At 42.8% G+C, this 25,919-nt stretch overlaps 5 protein-coding genes across 8 annotated transcripts; 3 read left to right on the plus strand and 2 right to left on the minus strand.

Moving 5' to 3' along the window:
- Positions 1–9: 9 nt before the first annotated feature.
- LOC102716208 lies at positions 10–4,363 on the minus strand. Its single transcript, XM_006652482.1, has 6 exons — positions 4,241–4,363; positions 1,587–1,786; positions 1,258–1,459; positions 715–800; positions 534–619; positions 10–263 (listed from the first exon to the last, which is right to left on the minus strand). Exons 1-6 carry the CDS (start codon positions 4,361–4,363, stop codon positions 10–12), a joined length of 951 nt encoding a protein of 316 aa, XP_006652545.1.
- A 3,234-nt stretch (positions 4,364–7,597) lies between these two features.
- Positions 7,598–10,794, plus strand: LOC102716493 (UPF0426 protein At1g28150, chloroplastic). Of its 3 annotated transcripts, none has more exons than XR_001550035.2 (5): positions 7,598–7,755; positions 7,841–7,987; positions 8,339–8,522; positions 10,023–10,108; positions 10,229–10,794. XR_001550035.2 is itself a non-coding variant. In XM_006652483.3 (4 exons), exons 1-3 carry the CDS (start codon positions 7,696–7,698, stop codon positions 8,519–8,521), a joined length of 390 nt encoding a protein of 129 aa, XP_006652546.1. In that variant the 5' UTR covers positions 7,598–7,695; the 3' UTR covers position 8,522; positions 10,023–10,793. The 3 variants fall into 3 exon arrangements, 1 of the variants encoding a protein (XP_006652546.1); XR_001550034.2 differs by having other exon boundaries at positions 10,023–10,152; positions 10,229–10,793; XM_006652483.3 differs by having other exon boundaries at positions 10,023–10,793.
- Positions 10,795–11,510: 716 nt separating this feature from the next.
- On the plus strand, positions 11,511–12,142 carry LOC102716774. The gene has a single exon (XM_006652484.3). The coding sequence runs from the start codon at positions 11,538–11,540 to the stop codon at positions 11,946–11,948; it is 411 nt and encodes a 136-aa protein (XP_006652547.1). The 5' UTR covers positions 11,511–11,537; the 3' UTR covers positions 11,949–12,142.
- A 4,132-nt stretch (positions 12,143–16,274) lies between these two features.
- Positions 16,275–21,200, plus strand: LOC102717335 (ABC transporter G family member 11-like). Its single transcript, XM_006652486.3, has 10 exons — positions 16,275–16,826; positions 17,925–18,214; positions 18,323–18,494; positions 18,589–18,711; positions 18,815–18,943; positions 19,085–19,279; positions 19,424–19,510; positions 19,593–19,865; positions 20,445–20,552; positions 20,638–21,200. The coding sequence occupies exons 1-10, from the start codon at positions 16,398–16,400 to the stop codon at positions 20,962–20,964; spliced, it is 2,133 nt and encodes a 710-aa protein (XP_006652549.1). The 5' UTR covers positions 16,275–16,397; the 3' UTR covers positions 20,965–21,200.
- Positions 21,201–22,055: 855 nt separating this feature from the next.
- On the minus strand, positions 22,056–25,591 carry LOC102717058. 2 transcript variants are annotated; one of them, XM_015836635.2, is made up of 7 exons: positions 25,385–25,591; positions 24,784–25,253; positions 23,721–23,898; positions 23,543–23,625; positions 23,389–23,458; positions 23,155–23,291; positions 22,056–22,106 (listed from the first exon to the last, which is right to left on the minus strand). In XM_015836635.2, the coding sequence occupies exons 1-6, from the start codon at positions 25,434–25,436 to the stop codon at positions 23,170–23,172; spliced, it is 975 nt and encodes a 324-aa protein (XP_015692121.1). In that variant the 5' UTR covers positions 25,437–25,591; the 3' UTR covers positions 22,056–22,106; positions 23,155–23,169. The 2 variants fall into 2 exon arrangements, with proteins under 2 accessions (XP_015692121.1, XP_040378955.1); XM_040523021.1 differs by lacking the exon at positions 22,056–22,106 and having other exon boundaries at positions 23,003–23,291.
- Between the last annotated feature and the right edge of the window lie 328 nt (positions 25,592–25,919).

Here is a 25,919-nt window from a genome sequence, read left to right on the forward strand (position 1 = left end):
AAGAACATGTCAAATGGCACTACTGCTTGCTTTGGTTAAAGACTGGTAGTGGATCAGGCTCCTGTTGCTATTCAGGAAGTAATTGAAGTCATGGTGCTGGACGTCGAGCCTCTTCAGCCACGAGTCCGCCGCGCCGACGAGGGAGGTGGCGAGCTCTTGATCGCCGGAGTCCGCGCTTGTCCACACATCTCCATCCGTCTTGTGTGTCGCGAGGCCAATAGGGGGAAGCGTCAGCCGGTCCTTGCTGTAAAGAGGCGTACTATCTACAAGAACATGTCGCAGTGTTTCTGAATTAGAAAAAAAGAAAACATTGCACCTCCATATGCAGAACAAGACTTCACTTCTCGAGAATATCACCATGTGGATGCAGCATGTTCGAAGAGCAAGAAACAAGATATAGTGGCAGCAGGATTCTTAGACGAAATTCAGTGGTTTCAAACGGATCCAAAATATGGTCCATATTGGAATATATGGCACTCTTCTAGTGAGGAAGATGAAAATGATAATGTGTTAGTGTTACTGTCTATTTTTACCTTCTTGTGTCGAGAGACTATGGTAAGTCAGGAAGCAAGTAGTCAGGTCTTTATTGTTCGTCCGAGGAACATGACCTATTGGGTACCTATTAACCAGGAGGAAGTAAATTAGATTGACCCAAAAATATGCTTATAAGTTTGATCACATCAGAAACATTGAGGAAACTATTAGAAAATTTACCAGAAAACTGACATCCAACTAGCTGGTGAGAGCTCTATGCTGTTAAGAGATGACAGAGGTGGAAAGTTATGGTATAGCTCATACACCTGAATACATGAGAGAAATAATATTAGAAAGAGCTTAGAGAACATTGGAAGTTTGTACAATTTATATTTAAGCATAAAACACAACCTAATGGTTGGGGATGACTCTAGAGCTTTGCCACAAAGTCACTCAAGAATTTATATTTAAGCATAAAACACGACCTAATGGTGCGGACACAAAGTCAGTCGAGAAGGTGCGAAAAATATCACCCATATTTTTGTTTAACTTATAAACCAAAATTTAAATTTAAACAATAACTCAGAGAGCCCTCTGTATAGGAGTCGAGCCTTGGGTGCATGAATGGCACCACAACTGAGTGCCTAACCACTGCAATACTAATGTTTTCTTTTAAATGCAAGTATTAAAGTATGTTTGTGGGCAAATTAAAAAAAACTGTCATCAAGCCTCGTTGAAGTTGTTCCCCAAACAAGATAATTTTGAAGCTACTATACTGCGTACCTTGTCTGCGAGAGGCATCCTTTCATAAGGGGAGTCGCATTCAAAGTACTCAAAACATGGTCCTTCACTCCTCTTTGACCTCGGGCTATCAGATATGCCCCATGACGCTAATGCTGCTGTTGCATACTGGCAACTCCAGTTATCTGCTGCATTGCAACAGCCGTAGTTGTTCGCATCGAACAAGTTGCCGGCCATCATCTTGCTGTCACCATGCCCAGTAGGAGTTCTGACAAAAGAACCATATGTGAAACTCTTAATTCTCAAAACTTCATGCTTCAGATGGACAATTATATACAAATTAAGTTACTAAACCATACACCCCTACTTACTTGTGTAAAGTGAAGTGTGAGACGGTGTACAACTGAATGGCTGAAAGATACGGCACAAAGTACTGGTTTATTTCTTCACCGGAAGGGAGGTGAACCGGAGTACTGACACCGCATTCGCTTAACGGGTAGAAGAAGTTCCAAAGGTCTACAAGGTAGAAGCATCTCCCTAAGTTGGCCGATTTACCAGAATAGTCGTTTGGCTGCAGCCACAGAGATCACGATTCAGATTGTCCAGGTTTCAGTTTTGGATATGCCAATAAAAGCTAAAGTAAGGCACTGTGTAAAACAAAGAATAAAATTCCTCGGTTTCAAAAAAGAAATAAAAATTCTATTAGAGAATAGAAAATTCCATGTGAAATTCTTGCCAGACAGGCACTCTATTTGGTCTGATTTGGTCTAATGTCAATGAAGCCTAATATGTTTTGCGTTCTGCTCTGTTCGCAATATAAGATTTTCTAGCATTGGCTAGATTCATATGGATGTTAATAAATCTAGACACACATATATAAATTATATATATTTATCAATGAATGAATTTAGTTAAGGTTAGAAAGTTTTAAAATATGAAACAGAGATAGAGATAGTACATAGAGAATATATACATTACTCAAAGTAGAATACGGCTACGCAGGCTGCAACGTCAGACGTAGAAAAATAAAACATAAGATAGATTTTTGATCCAAGTAGCATATTGTCCATACGTTACAACAAGATATTAATTAAAAAAAATATAATTAACTTATTATTACTACTGTTCTCTAAATGTATCAACTTTATACATTTATTATTTTACATTTTTTTCTATATAAATTAGAGAGTTGGTGGAGAGACTCACATGTGAGCCCTTTGTTGTCTTTCCACGATAGACGGTGGGATGGTGCAGATTCGCCACCCACTGCTACTACACCTTTTTAATGGATTATACATTGTGCATTTTAGATTTTTCACAAGCACTCTATTTTAATGTATTTTCATAATGTAAAATTTTCTAGTCTTAACTAGATTTATTTAGATTCTATGAATCTAGACAAATATACAAACTATATATATGGATCAATGAATGAATTTAAGCAAGTCTACAAAGTCTTATAATATGAAGAGTGTATATATATATATATATAAATAAAAGAAATAATTGATCGTGAAAGACAAGTATTTCATTTCCCTCCCTAATCGTTGAAATTCGAACTGTCCGCTAGCTCCTCTGTTTGGATTATAGCCCTTCCTTGGGGATTTACTATCCTAAGTAAATCTTTCCCTATTATTCAAATTATTAATCAGATTTGGAGGGATCTTTGCCCGCTGTTTCTTGATTATACTGAATAAATGTAGTTGCAACCATGTCTGGATTCAATTAATGCATTCTATCATAGAATGACCATGCATATCATAGAATAAATGTGAAGATGTTAGACAAATCAAGTCAACATAAAGGTGGTCCTGTGTAATTGAATATATATCATCTACCCAACCGAAATGTAAAAATAAATTAAATGTTTGCTATTATTCAGGATTCTGACCAAAAGAGTAGTACATGATGGAGCATGCATATTTGCACATTAAAAAGCTAATTTTGGATAGAAGTAATGAGAAGTACTAGGAGTGGCAAATAAAAGGTTTTGTATCAAAGGATCACCGTAAGGCATCAATTTCATAAGGTCATTTTCCTTGTTAAATGGGCATGCTATAATTTGAAAAGATGTCGGTTAATAATCGGCATGTGTATTGCACGCGCCAAAAAGCACACGTGTATCTAAGTTCAAGTATGTGTGTTTTGCGCCAAAAAGCTCACGTGCACATCCCATGCATGTTTCGCGCCAAAAACTATTTTGAATCCATGCATACCACTTATAACATACACATGGAACAACAATGGAATATGCCATGGATAAGACACCAATCCACAAGTTAGGATGAGCATTTCAACAAAACAAGTTAGAGCAAACATATAGAGCTTAGCATCACACAGAGATAATATTAAGGATTTTATGAGGGCGTGGGAGAAAACAACCTAGTGAAGAGTGCAAATTCTCCACTAGCCCTTGAGAAGTATGAAGAGGTATAAGTATCTCATGATGTCAACATAAAGACATCTACATCTTAGTAAATGTATTGATTTCAAGAACCTTAACAGAAACCACCTCATCAAGAAAAAAAAAGAAACAAGGAAAACACAAGACATCATTTTTTATAAATCACATAGGCCAACATCCAAAACAAGATAGTAAATAAAGGAAAAGATGTATAGGTAAGTTTAGAAACTCATACCTTCTTTGGAACAAGAGAATATTTTCAATCATGTGAAAAAAATCTATGTTCCAAAGGAGATATCAAAAGGGTAAGAATGACAAACCACTAGAAAAAGAATTTGACAAGTGAAAAAGAAAACCAAAAAAATACATATTCTTTCTATCACCAAAAAAATGACGAGATTACATAGGCAAGCGGTGGTGGAGCCAACTCCCAGACTAGTCATATGGCCTTATAGGCTCAAAGTTGTTGTGTGTCATGTCCAACTACTCCAAAAACCTAGGGATCCTTTCATATGTTCAAAAGGAGAGCTTCAAAGGGAAACAATGTCATATCAATAAGGGGGAAAAGAATTTGACAAGCAGAAACACAATCTTTCTTTTAAAAGATGGCATGGTGTGTACCTTAGCAACGGTGTAGGCCTCCAAAGTTGGCGTAACACTGTGAAGGAAAGACCTCAGGTTGGAAGGGGAAGGGGTACCTTCAAGCTTAATACCAGATCCGGAATCAACAATAGCACTCCCCATCTCAAATCTTTATGCTGCTTCTAATCCAAAGCATCTACTCCAGAAAGGATAAGCTGGTGTTGAGGTGGGCTACCTAGCTAGCAAAGCACTCATAATGGAAATGTGGACTCTGGTTTTTTCAGGGGAAGAGAAGCATATATAGCCAATTTTTACACATCAGCTATCCAGGGGATATGATCTTAATTACATTCCTACTTGGTATAGACTCTGCTACTTATAACTGATTGCCTTGGGGGCTTGGGACCTTGGGTCATATGAATCATCACTTGTCAGGTGGAGCTATTGCTGAATTGGCCTTTTTGGACTTATCTTCCTATTTTAGTTTTTGCCTTTTTAAGATAAACATTTTATTTAGATGGGAAATGTATACTGTGGGCGAGGCCATGTCATGTCATGCATTAAGAAACATTTTTTTGGTTTATGTTGCCTATGGTATATTTCCGTCACTCATTAGCTCGTACGTAGGAGCAGATCTGGCGTGAGGGTGGCAAAGGCTCAAGTCCCTATTTCTCCTGTTAAAGTCATGTGAGTCTTCACTAAGATCCCCTTAAAAGTTAGATCAAGAAAAAAAAGATGAAACTCTAGCTCATAATTTATTCAGACCCCCTCTAGTATCGCTCTCTAGATCCGCCACTACTCGTGCGGTATGATTTTGATTGGTATAAGACATTTTAGCTATGTCTAGATATATTTATTGATTAATGTATATTGTTTATATATATGTCTAGATTCGATAATTAATATCTTTATGAATCTAGATAATGCTAGAAAATCTTATATTGTGAAAATAAGATAGCACTATATATATCGCCCTTTTTTTCACATCACAGAAAAGCTTCATGTGTCTTTGCATTCAGGAGAAAGAGCGAAACACAAGACCCATATGGTTTCAGAACAGAATGGATTGGCTTTCTCATTTAGTGAGCTACATAAACTAGATGAAGCAGCTGGCTATTCGAAATGCCTTTGCTTTTCAGAAATTTGTTTTCGCTTTCGCCCACTGTTTCATGAGGAAGCTGGCGTTTCCGTTTTATTTGCTAGAATCCTTGTTTCATGAAGCCAGTTACTTCCATCACTCCATCAGTCCAGCTTATCACACTCTGACAGGGGACATAAAAAACGCGTGAGCACTCCGTGGCCATGCACCAGTAAACGGAACGAGAATTGAAGCAGGGAGTCAACAGTACACGACATGCATGCAGACATATGTGCGTATATCTCATGCAGCCCCTAGCCCAGCCTGGAGATCGCTCCTCGTCTATCCTAGCTCGATCGTCATGCGAAGAACGAGCTGGACTCCTGGAGGCACAAGCGGTAACCGACCACCGGCAGGCACGCTAAAACAGTACAGTAGCAATAAACCGCGCGCAAAAAAAGAAGAGAAAAAACGGAGATCCAAACAGGCCTGATGAGCAGCTCGCTCGCTGAGTTGATCGATCGATGTGTATATACTTGTGCCGTTGTGCGACTCTGACGGAAAGAAGATCAGAGCGGGCTCGTCCATGTCGCCGGCGATATGACCGACGGCCGCCGCAGACGTCCCCAAACTTCGCCCGCGCATCGCAGATAAACGGGGTCCACTTCTGTCTTCTTTTTTTAAAAGGTGAAACGACATATTTGTAAAAGAAAAATAATTTGTGAATAAAACGTTTATATACGTGTTTATGGTGATCTAAAAATCAAAGCTAGAAAATAAACTTCAAAATTAACTCTAAAGTTTAAGTTAAAAAATTACATTTTGGTTTATAAACATAAGTGAAAGTCAAAGATGAGAGTGAAAGATCGGATGGCTTAGGATAAGTAGTGGGGCTTTTTTATTTTTATATTTTTTATTAAAAATTTCAAAAACAACTTTTTTTAGTTTTGAAAAATTACATAGCTATACTCCCAACGACCGGCCAATGGACGAAATATAAAAAAGAACGCCTACTATCAAGCAGGAATTCCGATGTGAAATATAGTTATTGGGACAGGGCAAAAGGTCCGCCAACAGAATGATGCAAATATACAGGCGGCCCCTGATGGCCACCACAGGGTGCAGGTTGGTCCACATAGTAACCCAAGTGGACATCAGCTTAGGATGGTCGACATGGACATCATTTCTTAACTCTTACTATTCCATTGTGCGAATGCTTTCCTCGTATTTCTCATCATTTTGCTCACTCAACAGGATCTTAGAACACAACATGAGGAAGTACCTTGGAATGGCGTAGTCAGGGGATTCAAGAGGAATCCAAGAATGACCTACAAAATTTGCTCAAAGGCCAAGGGAGGCCTGGGGGTCTTTTTGTTTTTGCAAGCGGCCCCTTTAACACCCTATAGTTAGGTGGCAAGGTAGTCACCTGCAAATTTTTCACCCCTCCTCTCCAACGGGCTAGTTCCCGTGCGAAATATTCAATTAGTCCTCTTGCCGCCCCATGCTATATGGAACCACCATCACCCTGCGGACCACCTCCCAGTATGTGGATATGTCAGTAGCCTGTGTGGACCACCCTCTTTCATGTGTGGACCACACCTAGTTTGAGTGGACTACCCTAAGGCGTGGCCCCACCCTATATCGACCATCCTCCCACATATGTCGATGTGACTACAGCCTCTGTCGACCACCCCACCTAGTGTTGACTAGCCTCCCACATTTGTCAACATGCCTACAACCTCCATCGACCACCCATACCTATAAGGCGTTAAGGGCGTCATTTGCAAATAAGGTAGACCCCCTTGCCCCATGTCAGCCTCTGAATATATTATGTAGGTGTCCTCATACCATGGCATTAAACGTCTTCTAGCTGGACGATTAGGTGTCCCTGGAGGTGATAAAACACCATGTGGGTGGGCTGCAATGCAAGGGGGCCACATGCATATTTTTCTGGCTTCATCGGTCATTCGTTTGTCCACCGCTGTTGTCGTCTATCACATTAGTTTTTACACGTAAGTAGTGGGTGTTTTTTATATTTCTCCTACTAGCTAGATGTTGGGAGTATAGATATACATTTTTTTCAAACTTAAATCTATTTTGAAAATTTTAATTAAAAAAATTTCTAAACAACGCTGTGCGGGGAGCGTGCCGCGAGGCCCACCCACATTCGCACGTGAGCCAGCAATCCCGTTCCGGCCTAACTATCACGATCACCGCCCGCACGTGTAATACGGGCCTCATGCGAGCCGCAATCCCGTTATGGGCCGTCTAACGAGGACGCGGCCTGGCCTTCGTCTTCTGGATTCCGACGCGACGAGAGAAAAAAAATCCTCCTCCGCCTCCGGCCCCCGGCTCAGAGGCAGGCAGCAACCGCGCACCTCCTCGGCGTGACGAACACTCGAGGCGTTCGTTATCCATGGCCGCCGCCGCCGCTTCCTCTGCTGTCCTCTTCCCCAACTCGCGAGCTCCCGCCACGGTAAAGCCCTGCGCGTGGAGCAGCAACCGTCGTGTGCTCAGGCGAGAGGGTCTGACCACTGCTTCTTCGGTTTTCCCTTTTGTAGCTGTCGCGGAGGAGGGCTTCAGGGCCGGTTCAAAGGAGGGGCTTCGTTTTTGGACTCGAGGGGCGGAGCAGGAGGGGAGCCACGGGGACCGTGCGAGCTTGCTTCAATCCTCTCGGTGACGAACGCATCCTCCGGGAGGCCTTGAAGGTGTGTATCGTCCCCCACTCCTCCAAATTTTTTTTTTCGACCTAGTGTTGGTCACAGCGTGGATTAGTTCATTGTGTTATGTCGAGGACTCGAGGTTGAGCTGCAAAATCAGTAGTTGTAATCCTAAAAAAACATCCTTTTGGGGGTGCATGACGAATTCAACTGAATTACACGTTGATACTCCATTGTTCTTAACAGGAATTCGTTCAATAGTTCATAAGAATTGACTCTTTAAGTTGCAGCTGCTCAATATTGCCATCAGCATAAGGGAAGGGCCTTTCACTGTCGTAGGTTCTTCCCAAAGCCAGAACATGTACTGATGGAGTGATGGTTTACGTGCCTGGTGTGTAGGAGCCAGTTGCCTTTATGGGTGGTGTCTTTGCTGGCCTCTTGAGGCTTGACCTGAATGAGGATCCTCTCAAGGAATGGATCACTCGGACTGTAGAGGCTTCTGGAATTGCTGAGGATAATCAAACCGATGAATCAAGTGAGGGATCTCAAGATGATGCGCCCCAACAAATTGAGATTGAGTGAGGTGCATTAGTTGACCTTGTGATCCATTACGGTCTTGTACTTTATACAGAATATTTGTAATATTTAATTAATAGAATGCTTGAAGTCAAAACATTGGTCTGCCATTGATTTTTTAAGTCGTGTTTTTCCTTGATGGGTAAAAGCACCAATAAGAGGTTACTATGCCCCCTCTCAAAATCTTAATGAAATCAGGACGGCTGCTTTCAGCTGCCCAAACCAAAAGAAGAGGTTACTATGGAATATAGTGGCGATATTTCGAAATACAAAAGAAAATATTAGCAGATATAACTATATAAATGCATCCTTATATGTGTACATTTTGGTATTTTAGTGGGCTTCTAAAAAGTGTCCGAGTATTTAGCCAACTATCAAAATTTACTTTTATTTCATTTTCAGGCTTGATGAACTTTTAAAGTTTAATCTTTGAAAGAGCATCTTTCAGTATTTTGTTAGGTCTTTTACTTTATTCTGTCAGTTTTTGAATTGTTTGGTCATATACTCCTATTGTTTGCTCACTATATCATTTGATCCTTTTCTGTTGGGTTTATTATCTGCTGTCATTATCAGTTGGATCCTTTTCATACAATGTCAGGTGCTTCTCAATTCAGATCCATAAAGTTCAGCACCTCATTCTTCAGCAGCACCAATGTAACGAACTGCATAGTGTGCTTTCCTATATCTATTGATGGATAGTTGAACATAAATCATTGCATGGCCTTGATACTCTGAGAAATATGCACTTTCAAGTTCAAACTCGCTTGCTTGGTAGATAACATGATACCATGATCTGGTGTTTAAAGTCTAAAAAAGTTTGCCTCGTTCATGAAGTTTTAATAGAAGTATTAGCCTGATTATCTATCTATTGCCATGGGAAGAACATCTTGAATGGGAATTTCAGTTGGATGTCATTTAACTGTAGAATCATAATGTTCCCTCGCAATACTATTGATGTATAAAACTTGGTGGATTTGGAAATCTCCTTTGCATCTCTGAGAATTCTTTGTTCATTCTATGTGAGCTTCTGTTTTCATATTTCGTGGCGTGGTGTACTGGGTTGATCATTTCATATTTTCAGGGACTAGTTGATCTCTTTACGTCCTAAGTATGTTTAAACTGGAAATTATGTATATTTCAATCTCTAATATGCTATTTGGCTTTTCTCTTTAACGGTTTGTCAGGTGATGAACGCATTAACACCATCGTGCATTACAGCAGTATGGTACAGTGGTGTTTGTTATGTGTCTGCTTGGAGATTTGTGGCTACTAAGTGTGTGTGTTAGGGGGGTCTAGTGACATTTAACATGGGGGGTTGGGTTGGTTGCTTTATTCTCGATGTATAGATTCTCCACATGCTAAACTCTGACAAAAAGAAAGCTTTATTAGTTGGTAGGTTTCCTTTTCCGTTTTGAGTCCATTTAAGTCTAACCTTCAGTTTGAACTAACGTCTGTCCCTAGCTGATCATGTTCGTTAGTCTCTTATTTCTTCCCCTCAAACATGCAGGTTGTTGGGCGCTGCTTTCCAACTATCTTTATCAGTAATGATGGATATGGACCTAGCAAGACTGGTTTGCAGAATATCCTTCGCCTGTAAGTTTCATACTTACGACTTGTAAGTTGTTATGAACCTTAAGGTATGAAATAGCTGGCACTCCAGAACCGTAAGCTGTTATTGCTGATTTGAATCTGAAGCTACTGACGTGAACACAGGTGATGAGTTAATGCAGCTGCTAACTACTCGATGATGACTTCCCCTTTTAGTCCAAGTGTTGGAAAAAGTTTGTCTTTGAATGGTGACGAAATGTGGGGAATTCACTTCCATACCCTTTTAACTGAAAAATAGAATCTGCATGTTAACTCAGTTTAGTATCAATAAAAAAATTGCAGATTTGTATGGGTTAAGTGATGAAAATAAGACTTATGTTGCCATAGAGAAACTATGCCATCAAGAAAATGTCCTTGCTTAAGGAGAACAAATAGAAATAGAAAATTTGCAGCATGATTTTTAGTGAACGGCTTAAATTTTATTACATCATCTCTTCCGCAATTTCGTACCCAATTTAAATTTATTAGCAGGTAACATAGTTTGGTTTCCATTACTTTCTGGCGAGGCTTGCTTCTGGAATTCAGATTTGCTGATTATTGTGTACCTTTTGTCATATGCATTCATGTATGAATATGATTGAAACCTATGCTAGTCCTATAATGCTATGCATGAGTGTGGTTGGAAACTCTGCTATGCCAGAACGAATTCGAGTAATAGATTTTCCTGTTTCTGTTTGAATTTTGTTTGCTCTATAGAACCATACTAATATAAAACCAGAGATACATGCTTCAGGAGTCACGAACTCACGATTGATGGAATACGGTGGTGCCTGAGATAGCAGAGATTGAATAAGTGAATGATTATCAGATTTTTGTGATAGCTATTTGAAGGTATAAACAATTGAATTAATTACTACAAATTAAGATTAGAAAGATAGGATGAGGACTTTTTATATATAAAACATTTCTGTAAAACATATAGTTTAAGAGTTTGAAAAACTGTCTCAATTGAAATGTGTAGACGTACCGCTTTCTGTACGCCTGTCTTATTGGCATGTGAAAAGGAAGTTGTACTACAATGACAACTTGACAAGGCTGTAATGCACCCTTCTCTAGCCAACTGAAGCATCAGCAAGCATATCTGAACTATTGTAGGCCGATCAATCGATATGCACGAATCCATAGTTTCCTAGCCCATACAGCTCGTTTTTTTAGATCACCAGCAAGTCTGAAACTTAGAAGTGTGTTTACTCACTTGTCACTAATTTGCTCTTTCGTCCATGGCTCACACTTCACACCCGGGCCGCCTGTTCGTCATCACGCATTTGATGTTCACTGCAATTAGGTAGTTCATGCAAACGATTCCATAGTTCCATGCCTTCGTCTGATCGCTGCAATGGCTCGATCCTATATAAGGGGGTAACAGTACTGGCATGAACTCTGTGTACCGCTGTAACATCACGAAGTGACAGCCATGACGAGATCTTGCGTCCTGATAGCGCTTCTGCTCGCTGTTGCCATGGGTACCAAGCTCTCGCTCGCCGACCGCGAGAGCCGCGGCGGTGGCGGCATCCCTGCCACCCTCGGCCGCGAGCTCCGGGAGTTCATCTCCAAGGCCAGCGACTTCCTCGGCGCGGCGCGCCGGGCGGGAGCGGATGGATGGCACACCGCCGACGCCGGCGTGGTCAGGGCGTCCGTGAGGAGCACGTCGAGGCGGAGGCGGGCGAGGAAGTCCGCCGCGAACTGCATCCCCGCCGACATGTGCCGCAAGAAGAAGGTGCTCTGCGGCAAGAGGTGCTACAGGTCGAGCTCCAGTAGCAGCCTCAGCCACGTCCCGACCACCAAATGCGTTGTCAAGTGCAAGAAATGCGTGCCCACCTGCTAGATTTTTCCTCATTGTAGCGAGATTCCATTCCACGGTTTCACAAGAACTTTCCTATATCCATATAGATTCGGTTGAATAAGCAGGCAAGTCTAATTCTAACGCATGCAGTAGGCAGGAGCTCTAGAATTTCATTGCTTTTACTACTTTCTTCTCGCTAAGTTTGGATAATGTAAGCCGGATGTAATTTTTCCCCTCGTACTACGTTTCTTGCACGTGACAATATCACTAGATGGATAATTGAATGATGAACGTAACTGCACGAGATACTCCTAAGTACTAGTAAGTACTATATGTATGTACTGCTGTGTACTTCATAGTAGTAGAGTAGTTTTTTTAGACGCTAACGTTGTGCAGTTGTAGGGATCAATGGCACTATCAGCTTTTGGACGATAGACGAGAGACCTCATGCGAGGTAGCGTTCGTTGGTGGTAGAAAAGGTAGCAGCAAATTAACATATGATTAATTAATTATTAGCTATAAAAAAACTTAAAAATAGATTAATATGATTTTTAAATTAACTTTTCTATATATTTTTTTATAAAAAATGTATTATTTAACAGTTTGAGAAGCGAACATACGAAAAACAGAAAATATGTGTTGCTTGGCCAGACAAACGAACGCGACCGAACTGGAGTAGCTCCCAACTGCTTAGCTCTAATTACAGTCATCATCAGGTAAGTACGTGGGTTGGATGGTGAACTTTACCACGTATTCGATATATGAATACGTGCTCCAGTTTGGATGTAACATGATATCATCCTCGTTAGGTGCTACAGTACCAAGCTTAGCTGGTATGCATAGCTATCTACACATGAATTGTAGTGCTGCGACGCAACATTTGACACGTCCAATTAATTATAAGGGTTTTGTCAATATCGATCACTGTTACAGTCGTTGTACAGCATTGAGTACGCGTGTGGTTTGCCGTTGAGGAATTGAGCGCTCTGATCAACGCAACCCCCTCCGTTTCTGAGTGGCATATGCCGAAAGAATGGTTACGGGTTGCGGTACATGTACATTAGTGAGTAGTACTGACAGAACCTTCCCCTCTCACGAGGGAAATCCCCGTTCCCATCCGTTATCCAACCGTGTGCTCCCTAGCAAACGCAGCGCGCGTACAGCGCAGCGGCTGCAATACGTGCACCCCGCGCTGCATGCTGCCTCGCTCGACGACGCACGGACGGCCGCGTCGCCGTCGCGCGGTTGTGCATCTATTCGGAAAAGATTTACCCGCTTAGTTAACTAGCATATAAAATTAACAACGGATTAACATATGATTAATTAATTATTAGTTAAAATTTTTTTAAAAAATAGATTAATATGATTTTTAGATCAATTTTTCTATATAATTTCTTTTAAAAAATACAATACTTAGCAGTTTGCAAAGCATACTCAAGGAAATATGAGTTATTTAGGCCGGCAAATGAACGCGGCCTTAGTCCCCGTTTCAAACTAAGTAATAAAATTACACCCCAGTTTTTGCCTTCTTATGCTTATAAATCAAAATTTAAATTTTTAACCTTAAATTAGAATTGATTTTGGGTTTATTTCACCAAAGTTTATTTTTTAGCCTCGGCTTTTAGATCGTTAAAAATACGTATATAAAAGTTTTATTCATAAATTATTTTTTGTTCGTGATTTGGCTTTTTCACGATCACCGATCACCCCTTTAGGTACCCCAGTATCTCAAACTACAAATTGTGTGTTTCGTATGAGCATTTCTATATATTATGTTTCTTTAAAAAAATTAAATAAAACTATTTTTCGCCCTTTTAATATTTAATTCTCAATTAATCATATTTAATCACATTTCTCATTTTGCAAGATTAACGCCATTCTTATTGTATGATTTTATTGTGGTGTTTTCAATAGTTCCATGTTATCAAAATATATTTAAGTGAATGAATAAAACATGTACTCTCAATGCAAAATTTCACTTCACGGTTTTATAGACTAGCATATCACTTAAATGGTGTATCTAAGTAACCTATAGAGTGATTAAATATATAGAGATGAAACGAATTATTCTCAATGGAGGTGTCAATACAGTTTTATAGTTTAGGTATTGTGAACACCAAGTTTTATCTCATGATACTCGACTTTGCCTATATGTCATCATTTAATAAGTTTAAAATCCCCGTGAAACCCCCACTGAGCTAGGCCTAATAGCATAACCGACTACTAGCTATAAGTTTATATTAGAGTTAATATGTATAAAATGTTGATTCTAATATTTTCTCTTTTTTTTCTCTACTTATGTATTTAATACATCTAATTTGGAACACGTGTAGACCAACTCTTGTACGAGAACTAGCAACTTTTTTATTTTCTCTCTTCTCCTCCTAGATTTATAGTTGTTTTGTAGACTACTATTATACTTATCTAAATTTAGTCTTTCATCAATATCTTTATTTGAATAACGATTGAAAATAAAGTATGAGATTGATAAGGCATGCTCTTCAGCTTGATGACCTTTTTTGGGGGTCAGGGTCAGATACTCAGATCGAGAGGGATGGGAGACGGGTGGGGCGTGCAGTTGGGGGGATGGAGCGGAAACGGAACGACATGATAAAAGCGCGCGGTTGGAGCTGCACGGGGCGCGACCTCATTACGGCCAGAATCGACGTCCAACTGCGTGGCGTACGTTCGTGGGAAGTTTTAGCCGGCCGGCCGGTTTAGCTACTACTATATCCCGATGGATGGATGGATCGACCGACCAGTACGTAGACCGTTGAGCTCGATGGTGAACGCCGCCTCGATCCATCGGGCCCGCGACTCCTGCAGCCTGCTGCCCTTCCAGACCCAACGCCTCGTTGACTATGCCCGGCCGACCGGCCCGGGTCTTGACGTTTGACCGTCATCGCGCCTCGTCTCGTTGGGGAGATGGTAGTTGAGGCGACAGTACTGTACTGTACGTTCTACACGAGATCTCGCTTCGAACGCTAGTTACTCCTCGTCCGCTTTATTACCAGATGGGCTCGCGGGCGCGCGCAGGTATGGGAGTGACCGCGACTCGCCAGTCGCCGCACGTACGCACGCGGCGCCGACTGATCTAGCTAACTGGACTCCATTCCTGGAAGCGGACACGCCCACGAGCAGCTAACCAGCCAGCCGGGCGTGCACGACGCCTAAATTTGCCCCATGTATCGGCCGGCGTACGTGTGTGGCCACCGACTCACCGCAAAAGTGGAAGCAAATTTGGCCAGCGCTTTAGCTACTAGCGGCAATATATCGATTTGTATGCTGGCTTAATTCGCTCCTAGGAATGAAGGATCCAAGATCGATCATGGGCTAATTATCGTGTCTGGCACCGATGGAAATACCACCGCTCATCATCTATGCGGCTGCTGTGCGGTGGTGGTGGCTGGTGAATTACGTACGTACTGGTCCAGAAAGCGAGTTCGAAATGAAAGACAGGGCGATGGCGAGATTAAATGAAGGGAATCAGAGGAACGGAAGAATTATGGGGATGAAGGTAGCTAGCTAGAGAGCAGAGGTGGAGGAGGCTGGCTGGCCGGCCGGCCGGGGCAGGCAATAAAAGTACGACACCAACGTCTACCAGTACCTTATTAATGCACCTGCTGCTGGATCTCGTCTCGTGTCATGTGCTGTGCGTGTGTACATGTGTGGACAATGGTATCACGCCGTAACGTGTTGCTGCTTCGCCAGCCAGCCGCTAGATTAAATTGACTATACTCCTCTTAATTCCCTCCCATCTACAACATGGAGTGGTACTCGTTTACAAGTATTCATTCCACGGAGACGTCATGTTATAACCGTGCGTGCACGTACGGTTCCGGTGCATGCTAACCGTGTACGCGCGACCTGTAAATTGGCATCACGTTGCGCGGCCGGCCACGGAGCGCAAATATATACACCCGTGTTTGTACATGCATGGTTAATCTGATGCTAGCTAAGTAGCACGCTGCAGATATTTTAATCGGTACTCAAGGGATGTGTTAGACTGAAATATCTGGGATTAATGATGAAAATTACACTGCTCGCTCCAACAAACAGAGGACTGTACGTACGCGCTAACAGTATTCCCATTTCTAGGACGCGACGCTTCATCGAAAAAAAATTATGTTCCACTTGGGTACCACGTTGCATGTAGAACAGGAGTCGTGACTAGTGATCGATTTCAAGTAGGAGTAAAAGGAGGGGCTCATCTGCCACACTGCCAGCCAAAGCCCAAAACAAGACATCTGGTTGGCAGTTTGTTAAGCAGTGGCATCCCATGGCTGCTCTCTCTGATTGCTCCATCCATCCATTAACTCCCTTCTTTATTATGCTTGCATGCTTTTCACCTTTATAACTCCTGCCCTTGCTGCTTCTCCCATCTAGCAAAACAAACTCCTCTCTATCTCTCTCGCTCGCTCGCTTGACATCGCGTCGGGCCGTGCTTGATCTACGCTCACAGCAGCTCGTTGGTCGCGGCGAGCGCGCGACATGAGAGCAGGAGGAGGAGGGGACACGAGGAGGACGGCGGCCGGGCAGGCCATGGTGGAGCTGCAGGCCAACGCGTCGTCGGCCGGCGGCGCGATGGTGGTGGGGCTCAGCCCGCTCAGCGAGACGCTGTGGCGGGACAGCAAGGCGATGCCCGGGGCGGCGGCGGCGCTCATCGGCGACGTGTCGGCGAGGCTGACGTGGAAGGACCTGTCGGTCACCGTGGCGCTCGGCCCTGGCAAGACGCAGACCGTCCTCGACGAGCTCACCGGGTACGCCGAGCCAGGCTCGCTCACGGCGCTCATGGGGCCCTCCGGCTCCGGCAAGTCCACCCTCCTCGACGCCCTCGCCGGCCGCCTCGCCGCCAACGCTTTCCTCTCAGGCAACGTTCTCCTCAACGGACGCAAGGCCAAGCTCTCCTTCGGCGCCGCGGTACGCATACGCAAACCACTCCTTAACCTAGCTTCTTGCTTCACTTGTTTTATCCAACAAAGTCTCCATTTTTAGGCATCAAAACAGTCTACGAAACACACAGGCCTTGTTACTTACTAGTATCGTCCTAGCTAGATAAGTTGAGTCATCATCCACAATAAGTATGCATCCATTTCAGAGTTAATAGTCGAGCTAACTAGCTAGCTAGCATGTGCTGATGGCGCTATGATGAGCATATATAAACACTCCCATCAAGTGGCGTTTTACAAGGTAGGCGACCACGGTCCGATCGGCTAATTATCGTCGCCATCAAAACACACTGGACAGACCCGCGTGTACGTACGCCTGCTCGATATACGTCAATGATCCGGCCGGTTGGGGTTTAATTACTTGGCATCTGTCCCCGATGGCGAAAGGCTGTAAACCCCCGCGTGAACGTGTACTGCTGCTAGTTAGGTGCCGCAATCAATTCGATCTGTTTCTCTCGATCCTACTGCTCTGATTCCATTCATTCGGGGGCGTAGTACGCGACGTCTTTTTTTTTCCTTTTTTTTTCTCTTCTTCGAAATGGAGAACTAGTGGGATTGGTTTCGAAAGACGAAATTTAAAGAGGTTCTGGTGTGGTGCGGCGACCTACATAGCATAAATACAGGCAGTTGGATTCTTGGATTTGTTTCGTGATCGAACCTGTGGCGAATTTATGGTGACATGAACCATTCAGCTGCAGTGACCGCGTGGTTTGTCCTACCAAAGATTATACCGGAGTAATAGGAGGAAGTGACGGGGACTTTTCTGCATATACGGAATTACAACTATGGCGTTTTTTACTTTATACACTCATACTGGGACACCTGACCCTGGGCAGTTAATTTTCTGACTGCTTTCAATACGCTAACGGACCAGTAACAAATCTCACCTATCATTTTCTCAGCTCTGTCTGAGTCCACGTTATTTTTTGCTGGGCTTTCAGCCTTTCACAGCAATAGTATAGATTTCAGATGCAGCAAAATATATAATGCGTTTTGTGCAACCGTGAAGTTTACTGAGAGGAGCAACAGTAACAGTGCGGGTGTGGTTTATTTTGGCGCGTGCATGCAGGCGTACGTGACGCAGGACGACAACCTGATCGGGACGCTGACGGTGAGGGAGACGATCGGGTACTCGGCGATGCTGCGGCTGCCGGACAAGATGCCGCGCGAGGACAAGCGCGCGCTGGTGGAAGGCACCATCGTGGAGATGGGACTGCAGGACTGCGCCGACACCGTCATCGGCAACTGGCACCTCCGCGGCGTCAGCGGCGGCGAGAAGCGCCGCGTCAGCATCGCCCTCGAGCTCCTCATGCGCCCGCGCCTCCTCTTCCTCGACGAGCCCACCAGCGGCCTCGACAGGTACCGTACGCGCATCCATCCATCGAATGATTTAGCTATAGGGCGGTGTGCTTGGCCGGAGATGATCAGAGCCTTAATTAGCTAACGGCGGCGACGCCGGCTGCGCAGCTCGTCGGCGTTCTTCGTGACGCAGACGCTCCGGGGCCTGGCCAGGGACGGAAGGACGGTGATCGCTTCCATCCACCAGCCCAGCAGCGAGGTGTTCGAGCTCTTCGACATGCTCTTCCTCCTTTCCAGCGGCAAGACCGTATACTTCGGCCAGGCGTCGCAAGCATGCGAGGTAACTCACCAATTTCAGAGAGCAATTAACCAAATCTGTCAACATCATCCGCCATGGTTAAGTTCAAACGTGAACAGCTCGTGCTCGCTTGCAGTTCTTTGCCCAGGTCGGCTTCCCTTGCCCGCCACTCAGAAATCCATCAGATCATTTCCTGAGGTGCGTCAACTCCGATTTCGATAAGGTGAAGGCCACCCTGAAGGGTTCCATGAAGGCAAGGGTAAGAACAAATCACACACCAACGGCCGGAAAAAAAATCAGAACTCGGTTAATTTGTTTTGTGTCACGGTGCGAAATGATCTAATTTTTGGGCATTCATCAAGATTGAGAGGTCGGACGATCCTCTGGACAAGATGACCACATCTGAAGCCATCAGAAAGTTGGTTGCATCCTACAGCAGGTCCCAGTACTACTACGCTGCCAGGGAGAGAGTTAATGACATCTCACGACTCGTAAGTAATCTTGGCGACCCTAAAACAGCAGCGAATGTTGATACCTCCTTTTCTCTCTGTTTTTCTTGCGCCCCCACGTAGTTAAGACTGCAACCAGGACAGATAATAACAGGAGGAAAACACCCATGTTATTCGTTGCAGAAAGGAACTGTGCTGGATTCAGGAGGGAGCCAGGCCAGCTTCTTGATGCAGGCTTGCACACTGACCAAGCGCTCGTTCATCAACATGTCAAGGGACTTCGGGTATTACTGGCTGAGGCTGCTGATCTATCTCCTCGTGACCGTCTGCATTGGCACAATCTACTTTGACGTCGGCACCAAGTACACATCCATCCTGGTAAGAAAGAAGAATTGATAATTGATTTCTTACGACTGAAATGCTGAATGCTGTAATAGTTTTCAATAAAAACATAGTCAGACGAGTAATCTGCCGTGGATACAATGGTTGGTTCTAATGTATTTTAGTTACCACCCTGAACAGGCTAGAGCCGCCTGTACCGCATTCGTCTTCGGATTCGTCACGTTCATGTCCATTGGAGGGTTTCCTTCATTTGTTGAAGAAATGAAGGTGAAATCCCAACCATACGGTTTCATCTAGATGATCGAAAAACTATGTAAAATTTGCTCAGCTTTCCCTTGTTCATTGACAGGTTTTCCAAAGGGAACGCCTGAATGGTCATTACGGTGTCGCGGCGTTCGTCATCAGCAACACAATCTCGGCGCTGCCGTTCTTGGTCCTAATATGCTTCTTGTCAGGAACCATATGCTACTTCATGGTGCGCCTTCACCCGGGTTTCTCACACTACATCTTCTTCGTTCTCAATCTCTACGCCAGCGTCACCGTGGTTGAGAGCTTGATGATGGCCATTGCAAGTGTCATCCCTAACTTCCTCATGGGGATCATCATAGGAGCTGGAATTCAGGTACATTTTTATGCTTCTTTCATATGCTTTCTTAAGCTTCTCTTGGTTTGATGTTGGAGTAATGAATGTCCATTTAGGTCTATCTTTAAAGTACTATCATGTTAACTGGAACTTAAATATAGTGCTATAAACAGAGTGGATTGAAACACTGAAACTCGGTGTACCCGTCTGGTACAGTTCTTATATCTGCATTTTTTTTTCATGGCATAAGTTGTCCCAGAGGACCATGTGGCATTTAAGACATGTCCATCAATGAGAGCTTACAAATCTTTCAAGGGTTTTACTATAATCTGATACGAGTCAAATAGTAAACCATCAAGCTTTGACAAAGAAACAAATGCTGGACAGCACAACTTTACTGTACGCTACCCAACATCAATGTATATAAACCTCCACCCATAGCATAAGATCGTCTAAGATCTTATTTGGTTTGTTTTGTTCTTCTAATTACTGATTCACCTCTTTTGTGCGCCAACTACATTGCTGCCCCTACAAAGAAAACGTTGTAGTTTCACGCAATATGGTATAATTTCATAGCTCAGCCAAGATAACTATTCTCACATTATTTTCCTTTGGCAGGGAATATTTATGCTTGTATCTGGATACTTTAGACTTCCTTATGACATTCCAAAGCCTGTTTGGAGATACCCCATGCAGTACATCAGCTTCCATTACTGGGCACTGCAGGTAAATCTAAACCCACTCTTGACTGGAAGAACAAACTAAATCTTAATCCAAAGAATTTGACACCAAAGTCTTATCAACCTGACAGGGTCAATGCCAGAATGACATGGACGGTCTTGTATTCGACAACCAGTATCCGGACCAACCGAAGATCCCTGGAGATTTCATTCTGAAGTACATCTTCCAGATCAACGTGCACCGGTCAAAGTGGATTGATCTATCAGTCATTTTCAGCATGATCTTCATCTACCGCATTCTGTTCTTCCTCATGATCAAGGTAAATGAGGATGCGCTACCATGGATTCGGGGGTACATCGCAAGGAAAAGGCTTCAAAAGAAGGAACCTCCGGTTGGCAAGACACCCTCCCTCAGAGGCTACGTTGTGGATCCAGAGCTTGGTCCTAACGAAAGCTAGAAGACAAACTGTTAGCAGATATAGGCCCATTTCTTGCCGGTTCTTGGTGGAATATGTATCTAAGATCAGAGAAACTGGTATTTATACGTTTTGAAAAATGAAGCTGATTGGAATACAGGTATATACAGACATGTAATGTGTGAAAAATGGCATCAGAGATGCAGAGTTGACACATAACTGGTGGTTCAGAATTACCCTTCTCTTCTTTTACAGATCATTTACAGTTCTACATTCAGTAAAAAAGAATCTGTCCTCTTGAAATGCAGTGCTGCAATATTAACTATCAAAGAAAAGGTTGGGGCCCTAAAGGCCGGAAGCACCGCTCAAATGACTGCACTATATCATTACATTAATTCTGCTTGCTTTCAGATTACTGAAACAAGCATTGAAGGAGCAATAAAGTCCTCGTCTATAGTGAAAATCAGTACCAAAGTTTTATTTGGTAGTAACCAAAACTGTTTGGGTTAAAGTACTGTGTAGTAAGAGTATATACGTTCAATATATAGGTAGGAGCATAAGGAGGCCCCAGTGATTTGGTCCCCCTTATGCCAGACCAAGGACATGGGGTCAAGACATGTATAAATAGTTGTTTCATTTGCTCCAAATGCTTAGTACCCCAGACACCCGAAAGGTGAGTACTTAAAAGTTTGTAGTTTATGCTAGTTAACGAAAAACACAATTTATAATTATAATTTACCACAAATCAGATTTTCCTATTATTTTCCTATGATGATCTGGATGCTTGCAGCAGTGGAATTGTAATGAGTTAGGAAAGACTACCTCCGCCCCAAAATGTAAGCATTCCTATAATGTTTAGGAGGGATTAAGGTTGACAATAAAAGACTATGATATCCTTTATTAAATAAGAAACGAATATATATGATAAGGATAGAATGAGAAGAATCTTAAATGAGAAGTGATTGATGAAACAAGTGGTATTATGAATAATAACAGAAATGATTATATTTTGGTATAAGATTCAAATCCTAAAAACAATTATATTTTGGAATGTAGGGAGTAGATCACATTCAATTGGAAGATTGGATCTGCATATCTTGCATGGAGACTAGTAGCAGTCCTAAAAGCTTTAGCTCAGCTTGGAACGAAGGGATATCACAACATGGAAAGGAAGCAGTTCAATTCTGCAGGTATGAGTGACAAAAATGCTGATGTTTCAAACTAGCAGATTATTGTTGAGCCAACATATATTGGAGTCAACAGAAAGAAACATTAACTAAAGGGGTGTTTAGATTGAGAAAATTTTTAGGAGAAGTGTCACGTCAAATGTTTGACTGGACGTCGGAAGTTTTCGGACACGAATGAAAAAACAAATTTCACGGCTAGCCTGAAAACCACGACGAATCTTTTGAGCCTAATTAATCTGTCATTAGCACATGTTGGTTATTGTAGCACTTATGGCTAATCATGGATTAATTAGGCTCAAAAGATTCGTCTTAAGATTTCTTCCGTAACTGTACAATTAGTTTTTTTGTTCATCTATATTTAATGCTTTATTTAGGTGTCCAAAAATTCAATGTGATGTTTTTGAAAAAAAATTTTGAGAACTAAACAAGGCCTAAGAGCACTCCAGTAGATACCCTATCCCATCCTTCATTTTTAAAATAAAGTATGTGAAAAAAAAAAGCTCTAGTAGATACTTCATCACATTCTCCAAAAATAGAATATCCTCCATAGTGGCAAGAGAAACTCTACTTTCTATACTTGTTTAAAAGAAAGCAACGGTGGTGGCAGTGAATCTGGCACCTTACCACTTATCTTGTTTTCTTTACCAACTACTCTATGTCATTTAGTGTTAAAAAATAGTCTTTTTATATGTTATTAATATCATATTTCATCTCTAAAATACAAGTTTACCTCTCTCAAAGAATCTATGAAACATTTGATGTACCGTTGCAAAGCATGGGTACTTTGCTCGTATATCTCAACATCTAATCTTAATATAAGAGAGCAAGAACAACATGAGAAAAGTTAGTTGCAAAAATATTAATAAAATATATATAGAGAATGTAATATGGATATTCTGTTAGAGTGATAATTGATATGAAGAGAAAATCTATCTTAGATGGACATCCAAATGGCAATATGGATGATCAAATTTGAATGAGCCGTTGAAAATGCTTACTATTGAATAATCTTCTTACATAATATCAGAGGCAAGTCAGTAATTACCACGCTGTAATGTCTTTAACTGCCAGGGTCAAGGACCGGAAGCCTGCAGTAGAAGCTAATGGATTTGTCCGTTAATCTAGTTCCTGGAATGAAATACTGGAATATCACAGTCAAGCAAGCACCACCAGGGGCAATACCTGTGCCAATGAAAAGGATAATATTTAAGTAAAAAGTGACTCCAACACAAATTTGGAACATTTCTCAGTGAGATTACAGAAATAGCGCAAAACACACCATAAAAGGTACAGTCAGGTTTAGCCAAATGACACTGTAGACTTTTAGCCAAGTGCTTCATGTTCACTTGCTGTGAAAACATAGAAAGACAGAAACATATGAACAACTGCATGAAAAATAATAAAAAAGTAAGTAATGCTCTTAGGTGTAATACCACAGAGAGCGCCTCGCCTCTCTCGATTGCCATATCAGTACGAGTAGAAGCACTCAAATTTTGATCACCGACAGGTGCAGTTGCTGAAATACAGAGCTTTCATATAAAAATGTGGACAAGTAATTTCAACAACCATTGCTAAAAAAACACTTTTGACACCTGATGTACAGCAGCTTACCACGAACACCAAGAATACGGAGCTTCCTGAATTCTGAACCAACAGTAACAAGAGAAGTGGCAACATGCAGGTGTAGATCACCATATTGAGTAACAGCTACTGTCAGAAGATCGCCGACATTTTTAAGACGGTCAACCAAACTCTGTAACTGTGGTAGATCTGGAACCTGGACTAGAGTCTACAGAAAGAACAGAAACCAAGTATCAGCATCTTTAAGGATTTAGGACTACTTTATTTAAGTAAGAATAAATTTAGCGATTAGAGTCATTGAAGTTGAAGATAGTATTAGTTGCAGACAATAGAAACCAAGTAGCAACATCCACAAGGACTTCGGACAACTATTTTCCAAACAAGGATAAATTTAGATATTAGAGTCATCGGAATAGAAGAAACTTTTAGTTGTGTGTGATTCTTAACGTTGATATTAAATCAACAAAAACCTCCCCAAGTGAATGCACTTTTTTGACGGTGTGAAACGCACAATTCTCCAAGTGAAACTTAGTTGGGAGTTGCGATGTCTAATTTAGTCTGCTTGACATGGTATAATAGAAAAGCATTGCTAAGATTTCAGGATGGCAATAATAACACTTGAATTGTAGTTCCAGACTAGTATACAAAGGATGTACTGTATTTGCTATTCTACTAATTGATTTTGCAATAACTTATACTATGTGCTGCCTGTGATCCTGTGTATTACTGGCTATTTATAAACTTTTTCAAGGCAAAAGAAAAAAAAAACAATGCATTGGTTTCCCATTACTGAAATGAACTGGACATAGTGTTTTTCCATAGTAAACTATGAGAGTCCAAGTTGATAACTGATAAGGTAGTCCCAGTTGAATCCAACTCACCACTAATTCAAATCAAATTTTCGAATGAAAAATGTCTGCGTGGATAGATATGCATTTGATATCTCTGTCTAAAGCCAATTAATCCCACCAGAAATTTAGTGAAAACCTACTCCAATTTGATTAGCTAGTTTCACATTTGTGCGGCCAAATCTGACTCCAAGGCGATCTGATATAATAGAATATGACGAGAATTACATTAAAATGCATCGAACCTGAGGGAGCTCTTGGGCAGCGTCAAGGGCAGCCTGCAGCCGCTCAACGTCGGAGCGTGAAAGAGGGCGCGAGATTGGCACGTCCTGCACGACAGCAGCGCGGGATCCCTTGGTCTCGAATGTGAGAAACGGAGAAGCAGACCGGGACCCTGCCGGCAGCTTGTTGACGAGCTTCACCTGTATCGCGGCTGAGGCGTCCCCGGCGGCCGGCGACTGGGCGTGGACGGCGAGCGCGCTGCGGAGGGCGCGGTGGAGCAGCGCGACGTCGACGGCGAAGGCTACGCGGTTGCCGTTTCGCGACGACACGCTGTACTCTCGGAAGAGGAGGCCCTTGGCGAACTGCGCGACACACTGCGGCCCTCCGCCGTCGGGCCCCGTGGGCCCAAGGAGGTTGTGGAGGAGCATGGCGTGCGTGGGCGTGAGGTAGACGTGGCACACGCGGCCGACCTTGTCCATCGCCGGCAGGAACCCTGCGGAAGTAGGGAGTAGGGAACAAGCCGCGCGACGCGCGTGAGGTGCTCGACGAATTGCGGGGAGAGAGACGAGAGGGGCTGGAATGGAAGAGGAATAAGGCGTGTGCCCCGCGCGGGTCGGGTCTTACGCTTGTCGAGGAGGGCGATGCCGTCGTCGGTGAAGAAGGCCTTGAACTTCATGGCTTACGCTCCCCGACGGGCGGCGGCGGGAGGCGGAACAGTTGCTGCTGGGCGGTGGCCGCGCCTCTGTGTCGCGGAATTCCCCTTTTGGGTTTTCCGCTGCTGCGCGGCGCGCCTTTGAGTTTCAGAGGCTTCGCTCGTAACGAAGGATTGATGTGCTGACAATTCGGTCCCTTCCTTCTAACGTCTCGCGTGGGCCTTAATGTCATAGGTCTATTGGTCCATATATATATATATACACTAGCAAAATGTCCGTGCTTCGCAACGGGTTATGGAAAAAGAGTAAGATAAATTTTACCGTTTTCGTGCACTCAACCCTGCATCGTTTTTTTAATAAATGCAATTGGAAACTTTTATATATGCTACAACAACTTATCAAACTTGCCCCTCTGCAACAGTAAAGTAACCACGAATTTCTACTCCAACAACATCATCAATGGAGGTGCAGAGACAGACTCGGATAATATGGTCTCATAATCAATA

The sequence above is a fragment of the Oryza brachyantha genome, chromosome 4, assembly GCF_000231095.2.
Source record: "Oryza brachyantha chromosome 4, ObraRS2, whole genome shotgun sequence".
Lineage (NCBI taxonomy): Eukaryota > Viridiplantae > Streptophyta > Magnoliopsida > Poales > Poaceae > Oryza > Oryza brachyantha.

Excerpts from the sequence above, each read along its gene's own strand:
- LOC102716208 (XM_006652482.1), bottom strand. The coding sequence starts at position 4,363 with ATGGGGAGTGCTATTGTTGATTCCGGATCTGGTATTAAGCTTGAAGGT. Across the intron at positions 801-1,257 it reads GGATGCCTCTCGCAGACAAG|GTGTATGAGCTATACCATAA; the intron begins GTACGCAGTATA and ends TCATGTATTCAG. Across the intron at positions 620-714 it reads AGTTGGATGTCAGTTTTCTG|GTACCCAATAGGTCATGTTC; the intron begins GTAAATTTTCTA and ends CCTGGTTAATAG.
- LOC102716493 (XM_006652483.3), top strand. The coding sequence starts at position 7,696 with ATGGCCGCCGCCGCCGCTTCCTCTGCTGTCCTCTTCCCCAACTCGCGA. Across the intron at positions 7,756-7,840 it reads ACTCGCGAGCTCCCGCCACG|CTGTCGCGGAGGAGGGCTTC; the intron begins GTAAAGCCCTGC and ends TCCCTTTTGTAG. Across the intron at positions 7,988-8,338 it reads TCCTCCGGGAGGCCTTGAAG|GAGCCAGTTGCCTTTATGGG; the intron begins GTGTGTATCGTC and ends CCTGGTGTGTAG.
- LOC102716774 (XM_006652484.3), top strand. The coding sequence starts at position 11,538 with ATGACGAGATCTTGCGTCCTGATAGCGCTTCTGCTCGCTGTTGCCATG.
- LOC102717335 (XM_006652486.3), top strand. The coding sequence starts at position 16,398 with ATGAGAGCAGGAGGAGGAGGGGACACGAGGAGGACGGCGGCCGGGCAG. Across the intron at positions 16,827-17,924 it reads AGCTCTCCTTCGGCGCCGCG|GCGTACGTGACGCAGGACGA; the intron begins GTACGCATACGC and ends GCGTGCATGCAG. Across the intron at positions 18,215-18,322 it reads CCCACCAGCGGCCTCGACAG|CTCGTCGGCGTTCTTCGTGA; the intron begins GTACCGTACGCG and ends CCGGCTGCGCAG.
- LOC102717058 (XM_015836635.2), bottom strand. The coding sequence starts at position 25,436 with ATGAAGTTCAAGGCCTTCTTCACCGACGACGGCATCGCCCTCCTCGAC. Across the intron at positions 25,254-25,384 it reads CATCGCCCTCCTCGACAAGC|GGTTCCTGCCGGCGATGGAC; the intron begins GTAAGACCCGAC and ends CTACTTCCGCAG. Across the intron at positions 23,292-23,388 it reads ACCTGACTGTACCTTTTATG|GTATTGCCCCTGGTGGTGCT; the intron begins GTGTGTTTTGCG and ends TCATTGGCACAG.